The sequence below is a fragment of the Trachurus japonicus genome, chromosome 21 (genome assembly GCF_045865225.1).
Source record: "Trachurus japonicus isolate A0001 chromosome 21, Traja_1.0".
In the NCBI taxonomy this organism is placed as follows: domain Eukaryota; kingdom Metazoa; phylum Chordata; class Actinopteri; order Carangiformes; family Carangidae; genus Trachurus; species Trachurus japonicus.
Genome location: NC_140927.1, coordinates 35,743,691 through 35,756,416, shown reverse-complemented (window position 1 = coordinate 35,756,416; position 12,726 = coordinate 35,743,691). Strand labels below are relative to the sequence as shown.

At 41.1% G+C, this 12,726-nt stretch overlaps 1 protein-coding gene across 1 annotated transcript in view; it reads right to left on the bottom strand.

Moving 5' to 3' along the window:
- The window catches only part of ttn.2 (titin, tandem duplicate 2), a 247,891-nt gene that overhangs the window by 59,785 nt on the left and 175,380 nt on the right, over positions 1-12,726 (bottom strand). The window contains exons 167-179 of the mRNA XM_085766175.1: positions 12,166-12,313; positions 11,443-11,663; positions 10,800-10,896; positions 9,610-9,906; positions 8,722-9,021; positions 7,769-8,083; positions 6,729-6,952; positions 5,901-6,051; positions 4,692-4,973; positions 3,827-4,129; positions 2,594-2,899; positions 1,755-2,036; positions 739-926 (exon numbers count right to left, since the gene is read on the bottom strand). Coding sequence (XP_085622301.1) covers positions 739-926; positions 1,755-2,036; positions 2,594-2,899; positions 3,827-4,129; positions 4,692-4,973; positions 5,901-6,051; positions 6,729-6,952; positions 7,769-8,083; positions 8,722-9,021; positions 9,610-9,906; positions 10,800-10,896; positions 11,443-11,663; positions 12,166-12,313 — 3,114 coding nt within the window. The remainder of the gene's footprint in view (positions 1-738; positions 927-1,754; positions 2,037-2,593; positions 2,900-3,826; positions 4,130-4,691; positions 4,974-5,900; positions 6,052-6,728; positions 6,953-7,768; positions 8,084-8,721; positions 9,022-9,609; positions 9,907-10,799; positions 10,897-11,442; positions 11,664-12,165; positions 12,314-12,726) is intronic.

Here is a 12,726-nt window from a genome sequence, read left to right as displayed (position 1 = left end):
CTAAAGTGTTTATCATAACACATAATGAACTTGACCTCCCTGGTTTTGGAAACATATCTTAGTCTTAAGGTGACAAATAATTCCTCTCCTCACTGCAAAAACTCAAAATCTTACCAAGAATACTTGTCTTATTTCTAGTCAAAATGTCATTTCTAGTCAAAACAAATCTCATTCTACTTAAAATAAGACTCATCACATTAAAAAGCAGCTTGTTTTTAGACACTTTTTACTTCTTTCAAGCATACTACTTGAAATAAGTAGAAAAATCTGATAGTGGAGCAAGTTTTTCTTTCTTTCTTTTTTAAAGTATATATTTTTTTGGCTTTTCATGCCTTTATTCGATAGGACAGTCGAGAGTGTGACAGGAAATGGGAGGCAGAGATGGGGGGAATGACATGCAGGATAGGGCCGTCCGACGCGGGACTCGAACCGGGGCCGCCTGCAGCGAGGACTACTGCCTCAACACATGGGGCGGGTTAGCTAGCTAGCTAAACACCGCCCCAGTTTTTCATTCTTATTACAAACACAAAAAACTTGCTTTCACTGGCAGATTTTTCTACTTATTTCAAGTGAAAATTTGTTTGAAACAAGTGAAAATGATCTAAAAACAAGTTGATTTTTAAGTGATTAGTCTTATTTAAAGTTGGAAGATATTAGTTTTGACTAGAAATTAGACATTTGGACAAGAAATAAGACAAATATTCTTGGAGAGATTTTTGCAGTTTTTGCACTGCTCACCCTGCAGGAGGTCCTGGTGCAGGAGGAGGTGACGGGCATCCACAGGTCTCTGTTGGTGTCTCTCTTCTCAATGATGTAGTTGGAGATGGCGCAGCCTCCGTCATCCAGAGGAGGGTTCCAGGAGATCACCATGTAGTTCCTGTAGACCTCGTTGAACACCACAGGGCCCTCGGGAGGCTGAGGACGGTCTGACAGGAAGAAGAATTCATACAGGTCACCCAGGGTTCATTAAAAGACACTTTCTAATTTCTGCACATTTCTTTTTTCTTTTTTTTTTGTCATTTACTTTTTATTGGTTTTGATTTTACATGTAAACAAACAAACAATCAAACAATCAACATGAGGACCTATAAAAGTGTACAAAAGTATCAAGGGGAAAGTAAAAGCGTACATAAGGGGACTGGTAAACACCTCCAGTCCAGAAATCGAGAAAAAAAAAAAGTAAATACATAAAAATATTCTGATAATCCAGTCTGAGATTACCTGAAGTCTGGTTTTATGGTAGAGACATATGTAATCCATTTTTGCCAATTATCAATAAATACCTCTTGTGTTCTTAAATTAAAAGTAATTCTTCCTATTACATAGATGCTGTACACAATATCAATCCATTCATCTACACCAGGTGCCTCCCTCTTCAGCCATTTCTTCATTATTGATTTCTTACAAGCCACCAGTAATATTCTCAGTAAATATCTATCTTTGTTCCTCCATTCCAGTTCCTCTAGATCCATCAAATATAACAAATTAAAGCAAAAAGTTATTTTTGTTGAAAACACAGTCTCAAGAATTTGATGTACTCGCAACCAAAATGGGGTCACAACAGGGCAACACCAGAATATATGATAGTGTTTTGCCTCTTTGCTTCCACAACATCTCCAACATTCTGTCTGGTTGGAATATTTCTGCACATTTCTATTTTAGGACCCAGACACGCCGTGTGACAGTCGGACAGGCGCGACATCACACAGACGGATGTTTGAGCCAACAGCACGTCACCTAGAGCAGCGACTCACCGACCACAGTGATGTTGCAGATTCCTGTGCGAGCTCCGGCAGCGTTCTCCAGGTTGACGCTGTAGCAGCCGCTGTGCTCTCTCTTGGCCTTGCTGATGCTGAGGCTGAGATGGCGGGCGGTGCTGTGGAGGCTGATCTCCTCGTCCGCCTTCAGCTCTTCGTCGTTCTTCTTCCAAGTGATGGCCGGCGCTGGTTTGCCACTGAAGCGTCCTGACAGCGTGCAGCTGTCTCCGACCTTCACCATCATCTTGTCCCTGAAGTCCAGGTCCAGCACAGGTGGTTCTGAGGAATTTGGGGGGACAAATTTGTAAACATGCTTGCAATAGCTGACGTATGTTTCACATATCCCTAACCATGTGAGGTTGGGAGAAGTTGTTGTTGTTTATACACTGCAAAAACTCAAAATCGTACCAAGAATATTTGTCTTATTTCTAGTGAAAATGTCTCATTCTACTTGAAATAAGACTCGTCACATTAAGCAGCTTGTTTTTAGACACTTTTAACTTCTTTCAAGCATTTTTTTTACTTGAAATAAGTAGAAAAATCTGATAGTGGAGCAAGTTTTTCTTTCTTATTACAAGCACAAAAAACTTACTTTCACTGGCAGATTTTTCTACTTATTTCAAGTGAAAATTGTTTGAAACAAGTGAAAATGATCTAAAAACAAGTTGATTTTAGGTGACGAGTCTTATTTTAAGTGAAAAGAGATTAGTTTTGACTAGAAATGAGACATTTTGACAAGAAATAAGACAAATGTTCTTGTAAAGATTTTGGGTTTTGCAGTGTAAGCCAATAGCCATCAATGTAAAAACGTGACCACGTCATGAAGCTTCACTCACCAAGCTCGTCCTTGCACTGCACTGGTTTGGTGGCGAAGGACGGTTTTCCCTGTCCCACCTGGTTGACAGCAGAGACTCTGAACTCATGGCTGGAGCCCTCCTTCAGGCCAGTCAGTGTGAACTTCCTGTCCATCAGCTTCTCCTCACCGGCTACACGTGTGAAGTTGTCTCGACCGACCATGCGAGACTCGAGGATGTACGCGGTCACCTCTGCACCGCCGTCGTATTTGGGAGGTCTCCAGGCAACGGAGATGGATTCCTTGTTAACAGCAGTAATGATGAGATCCTCTGGACGCTCTGGGACGGCTGAGAAAGAGACACAGAGTCAAACGTGACGCATACTGGAGGAATATTCTTACATTGTTGTTGATGGTATGATGTGTTTTAGTTGGCCACCACTACTGTGTTTTGTTTATTCATTGACATGTTTATCTTGCTCTTTTTTTTCTGATGTTTCCGATCATCCCCGACATGTAGTGTTTTTGCCTTCTATGTGTGTTTGCTTGTATATTTATTTATTTATATACATATTTTTTTCCCCTCAGTTGTAATTTATCCTACTTTGTTATGTATATGTTTGTCGGCATATGTGTGTATGTATGTGTACGTGCACATGCATAGATGTGTTTATGGGTATGTGTGTGTGCGTATATGTATATGTACGTATATGTATATTGCTATTCTGTTTTCTTCTTTTTTGTTTTACTTTTTATCTTCGTTTTTTTTTTTTCTCCCCTTTTATACACTGCAAAAACTCTACATCTTTCCAAGAATATTTGTCCTTTTTCTTGTTAAAATGTCTCATTTCTACTCAAAACTAATCTCTTTCCACTTAAAATAAGACTCATCACCTAAAAATGAACTTGTTTTGGGATAATTTTCACTTGTTTCAAACAAATATTCACTTGAAATGAGTAGAAAAATCTGCCAGTGAAAGCAAGTTTTTTGTGCTTGTAATAAGGAAGAAAAATGTGGCCACTATCAGATTTTTCTACTTATTTCAAGTGAAAATCTGCTTGAAAGAAGTAAAAACTGTCTAGAAACAAGCTGCTTTTTATGTGATGTTTCTTATTTTAAGTAGAATGTGGTTTGTTTTGACTAGAAATAAGACAAATATTCTTGGTAAGATATTTGAGTTTTTGCAGTGTAACCCTGTAGAGTGTGGAGGGAATGTCTGTCATTGTTAATTGTTTGTTTATTGGAAAAAAAAAAGATGTGTTTTAAATATCTTACAGATGGGGTCCTTGATGAGGACCATCTTGTCTGTCTCGATGAACGGTCCCATGCCGATGATGTTCTCTGCGGCGATTCTGAAGAAGTAGCCCTTGCCGTCGAGGAGTCCCTGAACCACGGCGTTGTTCCTCGTCACCGTGTAGGACACGGAGGTCCAGCCCATGCGGTCCGACTCCCTCTTCTCGATGATGTAGTTGGTGATGGTGGAGCCGCCATCGTCCTCGGGGGAGTACCAGGTCAGCTTGCAGGAATCAGTGGTCAGATTCTCGCCGGCGAAGGGAAGACCAACCGGTCCGGGGACATCTGGAGGGAGATGCAGAGGAGAATGTAAAACTGTATGAGGAGACAGGGAATCAGGAGGCCTGGGGGCTCCCACCCTTTTAACCCTTTCTAATGCAACTGGGTGAAGAGATCACATTTCAGGTGGTATGCTATGCACATTTCTTAGGGCTGGGACGATACGCTTTTCTCCCGATTCGATTCTTCTACGATTTTTTGGATGGATTTAAATTGCGATTCTACAATATTGCCGATTCTCTCGATTTTTAGTCTGCTTTTTTAACATTTATCTGCACACAAATACTGTAGGAGCCTATAAATGAACAACATACTCCATTATAAAGTCAAAACCTGTACTCTCTGTAGGTAAAAAAAAGGCTAAAAAATGCACATTGCACAATTTTTTTTTTTAATTCCCCCCTCAAAAAAATAAAAAAATAAAAAAATAAAAAAGATTTTTGAAGAAAAAAAAAAAATCGATTTAAAAATCGTCAAAAAATATATCACGATATTTATGTGATTCGATTTTTTCTCCCACCCCTAATATTTCTACAGGTTCCTCTCTGATTTAGACGGGCTGACTCACCCAGGACCTCGACGATGACGGCCTTCTTCCTCTCTCCACCTTCATTCTTGGCGCTCAGCGTGTAGATGCCCTGGTGCTGGCGCCTGCAGTTCTTGATGACCAGCGAGTTGGAGATGCCCGTCTTCTCCACCACGGCCTCTTTGGGCACCTCGCCGTCGTCTCTGCACCAGGTGATCTGAGGCGCCGGTTTACCGGACACGTAGGCGATGATGCGGATGGTGGCACCGGCGTGGACCACGATCTTCTCCTTCACAGAGGCATCCAAGTCCATCTCAGGAGGAACTGGTTTGAGAGAGGGACAATTTTGTTATTTGTTATTAGGGGTGGAGCCAAACCCAAATACGATTTTCGGAAAGGCACAAATACCGCGTTTTTTACGAATACTAATTTCGAACAAATGCTTTAAAAAATATTTGTATTTGGGAACAAGAAAAACATCATATCAAAGCTGCGTTTCCTCATGAGTACCACAGTGCATGAGTGAGTGAGTGACGTTCAGGAACACCGCTTTTCAATGACATTCCTTATTACATGTTCATTGCTAGATTTATGGCAAAACATCAACCAATATTGCATATCCATAATTATTATAATGGATAATTAAAGAATACTTACACTATAACGTAAATTATAACGTAAAAAATGGATTTTTACGCCTATATTGAATTTTACTCGAATACAAATACAAATACTTTTCCCCACTCAACAAATACAAATACAGATGCAAATACCGGCTGCTTCGCACACCCCTATTTGTTATTAATGAAATGTTCTCAAGGTTTGATCATCTGAAACACTTTCTGCTTCGTTCGGTGGATCACTTGAATATACTTGAATATTTGAGTACTTGAATATTCTGCACTTTATGTAAAACTCATGCACTTGATTACTTATTTATTTCACTTGAATACTTTACTCATTTAATTACTTAGAAACATCTTAGCGCACTTCAGGTAGGCTTTCAAACTGTCATGTTGTTATGTATTTACGTAGTATTTCTAATTGCCATGTTTATCGCCATCGTTTGTTTGTCAAAATCCTTGTTATATTTATTTAAGTACCCTAACCCTACAGATGGAAATTAGCGGCTCCGCTAAATCTGGTGCAGCCATCTTTTTATTTTTCTCAATAATTAATGTCACTGCACGCTGTTCTTTTTAAATAAATAAATAAATAAAATAAATAAAAAATAAAAAAAGTCAGTCGTACTTGTTCTGTCTTTGACCTCGATGAGCTCCGTCACCAGGCCGGGCTCTCCCACTCCAGCGGCGTTCACAGCTCGGACTCTGAAGCGGTACAGACCGCCGTCCTTCAGCCCGTCCACCACAAACTTAGTTCCTCTGATCTCTGTGTCCTTTGCCTGGAGACAGAGGAGGAAAATCATCAACACCATTCAGGAGCTTTGCTGGTGGAGAGGATTGTTATTGGTCATCAGAAACTTTAATATATCGATCGGCCTCCCTAGGGCTGCAACTAACAATTATTTTCATTGTCGATTATTTAAACGATTAATTGATTAGTTGTTCGGTCAATAAAATGTTAAAAAATGTTGAAAAACAACAACCAGTGTTTCTCAAACCACATGATGATGTCCTCAAATGTCTTGTTTTGTCCACAAACCTAAGAGAGACTCAGTTTATTGTCATAAAGGAACAAAGAAACCAGAAATATTCACATTTAAGAAGCTTTAAATCAGAGAATTTGGACATTCTTTCTTTAAAAAACTTCTCAAACCGATTATTAGATTATCAAAATAGTTGACGATTAATTTAATAATCAACTATTGTTTTATTAATCAATGAATTGTTGCAGCTCTAGGTCTCTCCATCAGTTTTCTCTGAAGAATTTTTGACAATAGGACTTTAACTTTTATTAGGTTTATTGTAGCGAGTAACTTAATAAATGTCATCCAAACTTCTCTGTCTCTTTCAAAAGTTCCTCCTCTTCTTCATTTCCTTTTCATTTGTTCTGATTTCTGTTAGGAAACTGATTTAAACCCCACAGCAGCAGCCTGAATGTGGATTAAGAGCCGTTTACCTTGGTCCAGCTCTCGTCAGTCTCCGGCTCCTTCTCTTCGTCGGCGTCGCTGAGCAGCAGCCTCCTCTGAGCCTTCTTCTCCTCCTCCTCCTTGTTAATCTCCTTGAACTCCACGATGTAGCCGGTGACCTTGGATCCTCCGTCCAGCACGGGAGGGATCCACTCCAGCTCCACCGTCGACTTGGTCCAGTCTGTCACCTTTGGAGTGGGTGGGCCAGGAGGCGCTGCAGACACACAGACAGAGATAAATACTCTGACCAGGTCCAAGAGATGCAGGCTTATTTCAATTTCCTATCCACCACTTGACATGACACTCCATTCCACCGTTACTGTATTGTTGATAGCATAGACTGGTTGATAGACATTGGCTGTGATGACTTTATTTATAATAATCACGTAATTTTAATGAGAACAATACGGACGAGGTTTTAGCTTTATGTCACATTTTCACGTCACTATATCACCGTTGTGACTACTCTGATAAAACGAATTGTTGAACAAACATTTTAGATTAGCTGGGCTAACCGTTAGCTGTTAGCCGTTAGCAGTGTCAATAATAACTCAATAAACGGCCCATGAAAAAAATATTTTTTCCAGCGGATATCCTAGTTACAACATGACTGAGCTAACTGGAGTAGTTTCATGTCGTGTCCCACAACGGGAGGGTTTTAACAGCTGACGTCCTGCTGTTAGCTTAGCTGTTGTTAGCTGTCAGCAGCAGCAAAGCTAACAACTACAATAACCATGACTAATTACAAAAACGTGCACACAGAAATAGTAATGTTTGTTCAATAATTCGTTTTATAGACTTAACAAACATCAGATTTAGTCAAAACGGTTTTGGCAGCCCGGAGCCCCCACCGGTGGCTAACGCTACCAGTTAGCCGCTCGCTAGAATGCTACTAAAACCGACATCCGTTGTGGTGTGACGCAATGGATCATGGGAAAATAATGACTCCATAATAACTCCATCATGGTGGATAAAGGGGGTTGGAAGAGTTTGATAATAAAAAGAACAAGTGAAAACGTCTGCGTCTTACCGATGGGGTCTCTGCAGAGTACGGGGTCAGAGGGCACGCTGGGCAGACCGCTGCCGGCGGCGTTGACGGCGCTGACCCTGAACTGGTACATGGAGCCCGCCATCAGACCAGTCACGTCCCAGTTGTTGCCCAGAGGCAGAGCGCGGATCGGGTCGCGAGTCACGCGGGTCCAGCGCTTGGAGGTGGTCTCCTTCTTCTCCACGATGTAGCCGGTGATGGACGAGCCGCCGTCGTACTTCGGTTCGTCCCAGTTGACGGTCATCGACTCCAGACAGACTTCAGTCACAGTCGGTTTCTCACACTGACCCGGCACAGCTGCAGGACGAAAGAGAGGCATCCATTTTAACATTTTAGTTTATACAGGAATCTTGAACTTAATTTTAATACCTTTTTAAGACTTTTTCAAGACTTCTCAATATTTTTCAACACCTCACCGCCACTTCAAGCTGTAACCATTTACATCAGTGACACTTTTAACTTAACAGTTTTAGTTTGTGATAAAGACTATACAGACCACTATGATTCAATTCAAAATAGGCTAGGATAATAAATAAAAGGCAAAGTTTATCAAAAAAAAAAACATTGCTCCACTCTCAAAAAACAAAAACAACAATCTTCTTTTCTTTTTTATGTACCGGTTCATCTTTGGAAAATTTTTACCACTTTTTTCTAGAAATGTTTAAACCTTTTGGGAGAAATTGTACCACTTTTTTCCAGAAATTTCTCTACAATATTTCCAAAAATTCACATCATTGGCCCCAATTTGAGCGTACATTGACTAAAAAAGTAACCATTTCAGTCTCAGAACAAATATTTGTGTATTTATGGTGTTTGCTTCAAAATTTTGTCCAATGGGGGTCCGTGATTTAACTTAATTTAGGGTCCTTGTTTGAGAACCTCTGATTTAGATCATGAAGCTGATGATGAGGAGGGACACACTGATCTGAACTTACTGAAAAGGTTTCTGGCCTTCTCCGGCTCGCTGACCAGCGGAGGCCCGACTCCAAACTTGTTCTGGGCCATGACTCTGAACTCGTACTCGTGGTTCTCCGTCAGACGGGTCACCACGTAGGCACACTCCTTGGGGTCGTTGGACACGTGGACCCAGGACTTCCTGTTCTCCTCGCGCTTCTCCACCACGTAGTTGGTGATCTTGGATCCGCCGTCGTCCCTGGGAGGGCTCCATGCCAGGCCGATCCTCTCCGCAAACACCTCGGTGAATTTGAGCGGTGCAACGGGGGCGCTAGGAGGTCCTGCAGGGGGATATACACATATATTTAGGAAACCTACTGGATAAATGACTAGATGACTATCATCATTTGGTCCGTCTGTGCTGAACCTGCAGCCATCTTGTTGTTGTCTGTCTGCCTGTGTCGGCATGCATGTCTTTTTGTGGTGTCGTTATATTGTGTATGCATGCAGTTTGTGTCTGTGCTTCTGCTTTGCATGCTGTGGTGTGATGTGTCTTGCGTCATGGGTCTTTTTGCTGCATCTGTTGGGGATGTAATGAATTATGTTTTCTGATTGATGTTATATAGTATGTTCTTTTGTCATGTTGCATGTTCTTTTGTCATGTTGCATGTTGCTGTGCATGTTTGTAGATAGCCTTGGCTAATAACTTTGTAATTTGAATCTTATTTCTCATATTCATATTCTGTTTTTAGGGTTAGGACTTTTTAACATCCGTCTGGGGACTACAGATGAAAAACAGCCTCTTGGCTAATTCTGGCGCATTTGCAGTGATGTTATTAATGTGCACTGTCCCTGTTTTCAAATAAACTTTATTATTATCATCATGACAGACTATCAAGAAGTGCTGAGGGGTCGTGTGTGTGTCTCACCCAGCACTGCCAGCTTGATGTCCTTGGTGACGGTGCCCAGGCTGTTGCTGGCCGTCAGGCTGTAGATGGCGCTGTCGTGCCGGCTGGCCTGCTGGATCAGCAGCGTGCACTTGTCGTGTGTCACCAGCTTGTTCATGTGCTGGTCGTACTTGATGGCGGCCTTCTCCTCGGGCTTGGCCACGCTGGCCTTCTGCCAGGTGAGCGTGGGGAAGGGACAGCCGCTGATCTTGGCCACGATGCTGACGTCACAGCCCTCCTCGCCCTCCATGGACTCACGCAGCACGATGGTGGGGGCGCCTGAAGGAACAGAGGCGCTTCATGAAGCTGATCTGCAGCTGAAGCTGTGTGTGCAGTCATATGCACCAACCAGAGTACTCCACCCCAGTACTTGAGTAAGAGTAGGCAAGGCAAGGTCATTTTATTAGTGTAGCCCGTTTTTACCACCAGTTTGTCTCAAAGGGCTTTATATCCCATCATAACAACATCCTCTGTTCTTAGACCCTCACATCCACTGAGGAGAAACTCCATGGAAAACCCTTTTAACAGGGAAAACCAGGAGAAAGCTCAGGGTGAGCAACAGAGGAGGGATCATCACCCAGGACGGACAGACGGGACAGAGATGTTGTTACAGACAAGAGAACAGTTTACAGTTTATAGACAGTTTACAGTTTCAGTAAAAAAGTACTTGCTTTTAAAGGTACTTAAGTATCCAAAAGTAGGCTACATGCTTTTAAATGTACCTAAAGTCAAAGTCAGAGTCAGAGTAAATGTCTTATTCTCCACATCAATGAATGACTCTAATAGTTTGTAAATGAATGTAAGGAGCTTTTAACTCTTGTTAGTGAGAATGAACTCTTTGCTGCTCAGCTGCACTGATGTGCTGCTTTTAGGGGTTAGGGTTTCCTTCACAGACAAACACAGCTTGTGTCCAATAGGATTTTAGAAAAAGACCTGAAAGTAACCAGTACTTTTCAGCCTTCCTACTAATTAACTCCAGTAAAAGTAAAAAATATTTGTCTTGGAAATGTATTCAAGTAAGAGTAATAAGTACCAAAGAAATCTAATACTCAAGTAAAGTACAAATCCTCTGGATATGTACTTAAGTACAGTACTCAAGTAAATTTACTCCGTTACTGTCCACCACTGCCAGTGGACCACAGCAGTGATTGGCTGAGGAACCGGTCACTCACATGTCTGATCCTTGATGACCATTGGTCCAACAGTGGCAGAGGGTCGACTGGGTCCGGCAGCATTTACGGCTTTGACTCTGAACTCGTACTCTCCTCCCTGCAGACCAACAACATCATTCATCACAAGTTGATTTAACAAATCACAACATCTGTATCAGATGCACTGCAAAAACTCTACATCTTTCCAAGAATATTTGTCTTATTTCTTGTCAAAATGTCTCATTTCTAGTCAAAACTAATCTCTTTCCACTTAAAATAACTTGTGTTTAGATCATTTTCACTTGTTTCAAACTAATTTTCACTTGAAATAAGTAGAAAAATCTGCCAGTGAAAGCAAGTTTTTTGTGCTTGTAATAAGAAAGAAAAACTTGCTCCACTGTCAGATTTTTCTACTTATTTCAAGTGAAAATCTGCTTGAAAGAAGTAAAAAGTGTCTAAAAACAAGCACATTTCTATAGTTTTGACTAGAAATGAGACATTTTGACTAGAAATAAGACAAATATTCTTGGTAAGATTTTGAGTTTTTGCAGTGTGGACACTCAGCTTCAACACAACAACTACAAACAGACCAAATGAAACAAACATGTAAACCCTCCCACCCTCCTGTAAATGAAGGCTGGAAGTAAAGTAAAGTGAGACCGACCTCTTTCAGGTCCTCCACCACGAAGGTGAGGTCCTCCACGTCTCTCTTGTTGCACTTCTTCCAGGTCTCCTTCTCCTTGCCGCTGGTGTCCCAGCTCAGACGCTCGATGATGTAATGCTTCACCGGAGAGCCGCCGTTGTTTTTGGGAGGCTCCCAGCTCAGAGTGACGGTGCTCTTCGTCACCAGGTTGACCTTCAGCTTTGTTGGGGGGTCGGGGGGGTCTGAGGAAGAGGAAGAGGAGGAGAAAAGATGAGGATTAGAATAATATCAGTGCACTGCAAAAACTCTAAATCTCACCAAGAATATTTGTCTTATTTCTAGTCAAAACAAATCTCATTCTACGTAAAATAAGACTCATCACATAATAAGCAGCTTGTTTTTAGACACTTTTTACTTCTTTCAAGCAGATTTTCACTTGAAATAAGTAGAAAAATCTGATAGTCTGAAAGTTTTTCTTTCTTGTTACAAGCACAAAAAACTTGCTTTCACTGGCAGATTTTTCTACTTATTTCAAGTGAAAATTAGTTTGAAACAAGTGGAAATGATCTAAAAACAAGTTAATTTTTAGGTTTTAGTCTTACTTTAAGTGGAAAGAGATTAGTTTTGACTAGAAATTAGACATTTTGACAAGAAATAAGACAAATATTCTTGGAAAGATGTTGAGTTTTTGCAGTGTGAGTGAGGTTTTGGCAGTTTGTGCTGTGTCGGTGGGTCTGTGCTCACAGATGGGGTCTCTGGCCCGAGCAGGGTCAGTGGTCACGGTGAATGGACCAAATCCAAGTCTGTTCTCGGCTCGGACCCTGAAGAGGTAGTCCTGACCCTCCAGCAGACCGGGAACCACGAAGGCCATGCTGGCACACGCTGCGTTCACCTGATGACACATCAACCAGTTCAATCAGTTATCATTCCTGGAACTGTGAGTTGTCCGACTGTGGACAACACATGGTTTTACACTGCAAAAACTCAAAATCTTATCAAGAGTATTTGTCTTATTTCTTGTCAAAACTAATCTCTTTTCACTTAAAATGAGACTTATCACCTAAAAATGAACTTGTTTTTAGATCATTTTCACTTGTTTCAAACTAATTTTCACTTGAAATAAGTAGAAAAATCTGCCAGTGAAAGACAGTTTTTTGTGCTTGTAATAAGAAAGAAAAACTTGCTCCACTATCAGATTTTTCTACTTATTTCAAGTGAAAATCTTGACTAGAAATAAGACAAATATTCTTGGTAAGGTATTGAGTTTTTGCAGTGCATTCCTGTAACTGTGAGTTGTCCGACTGT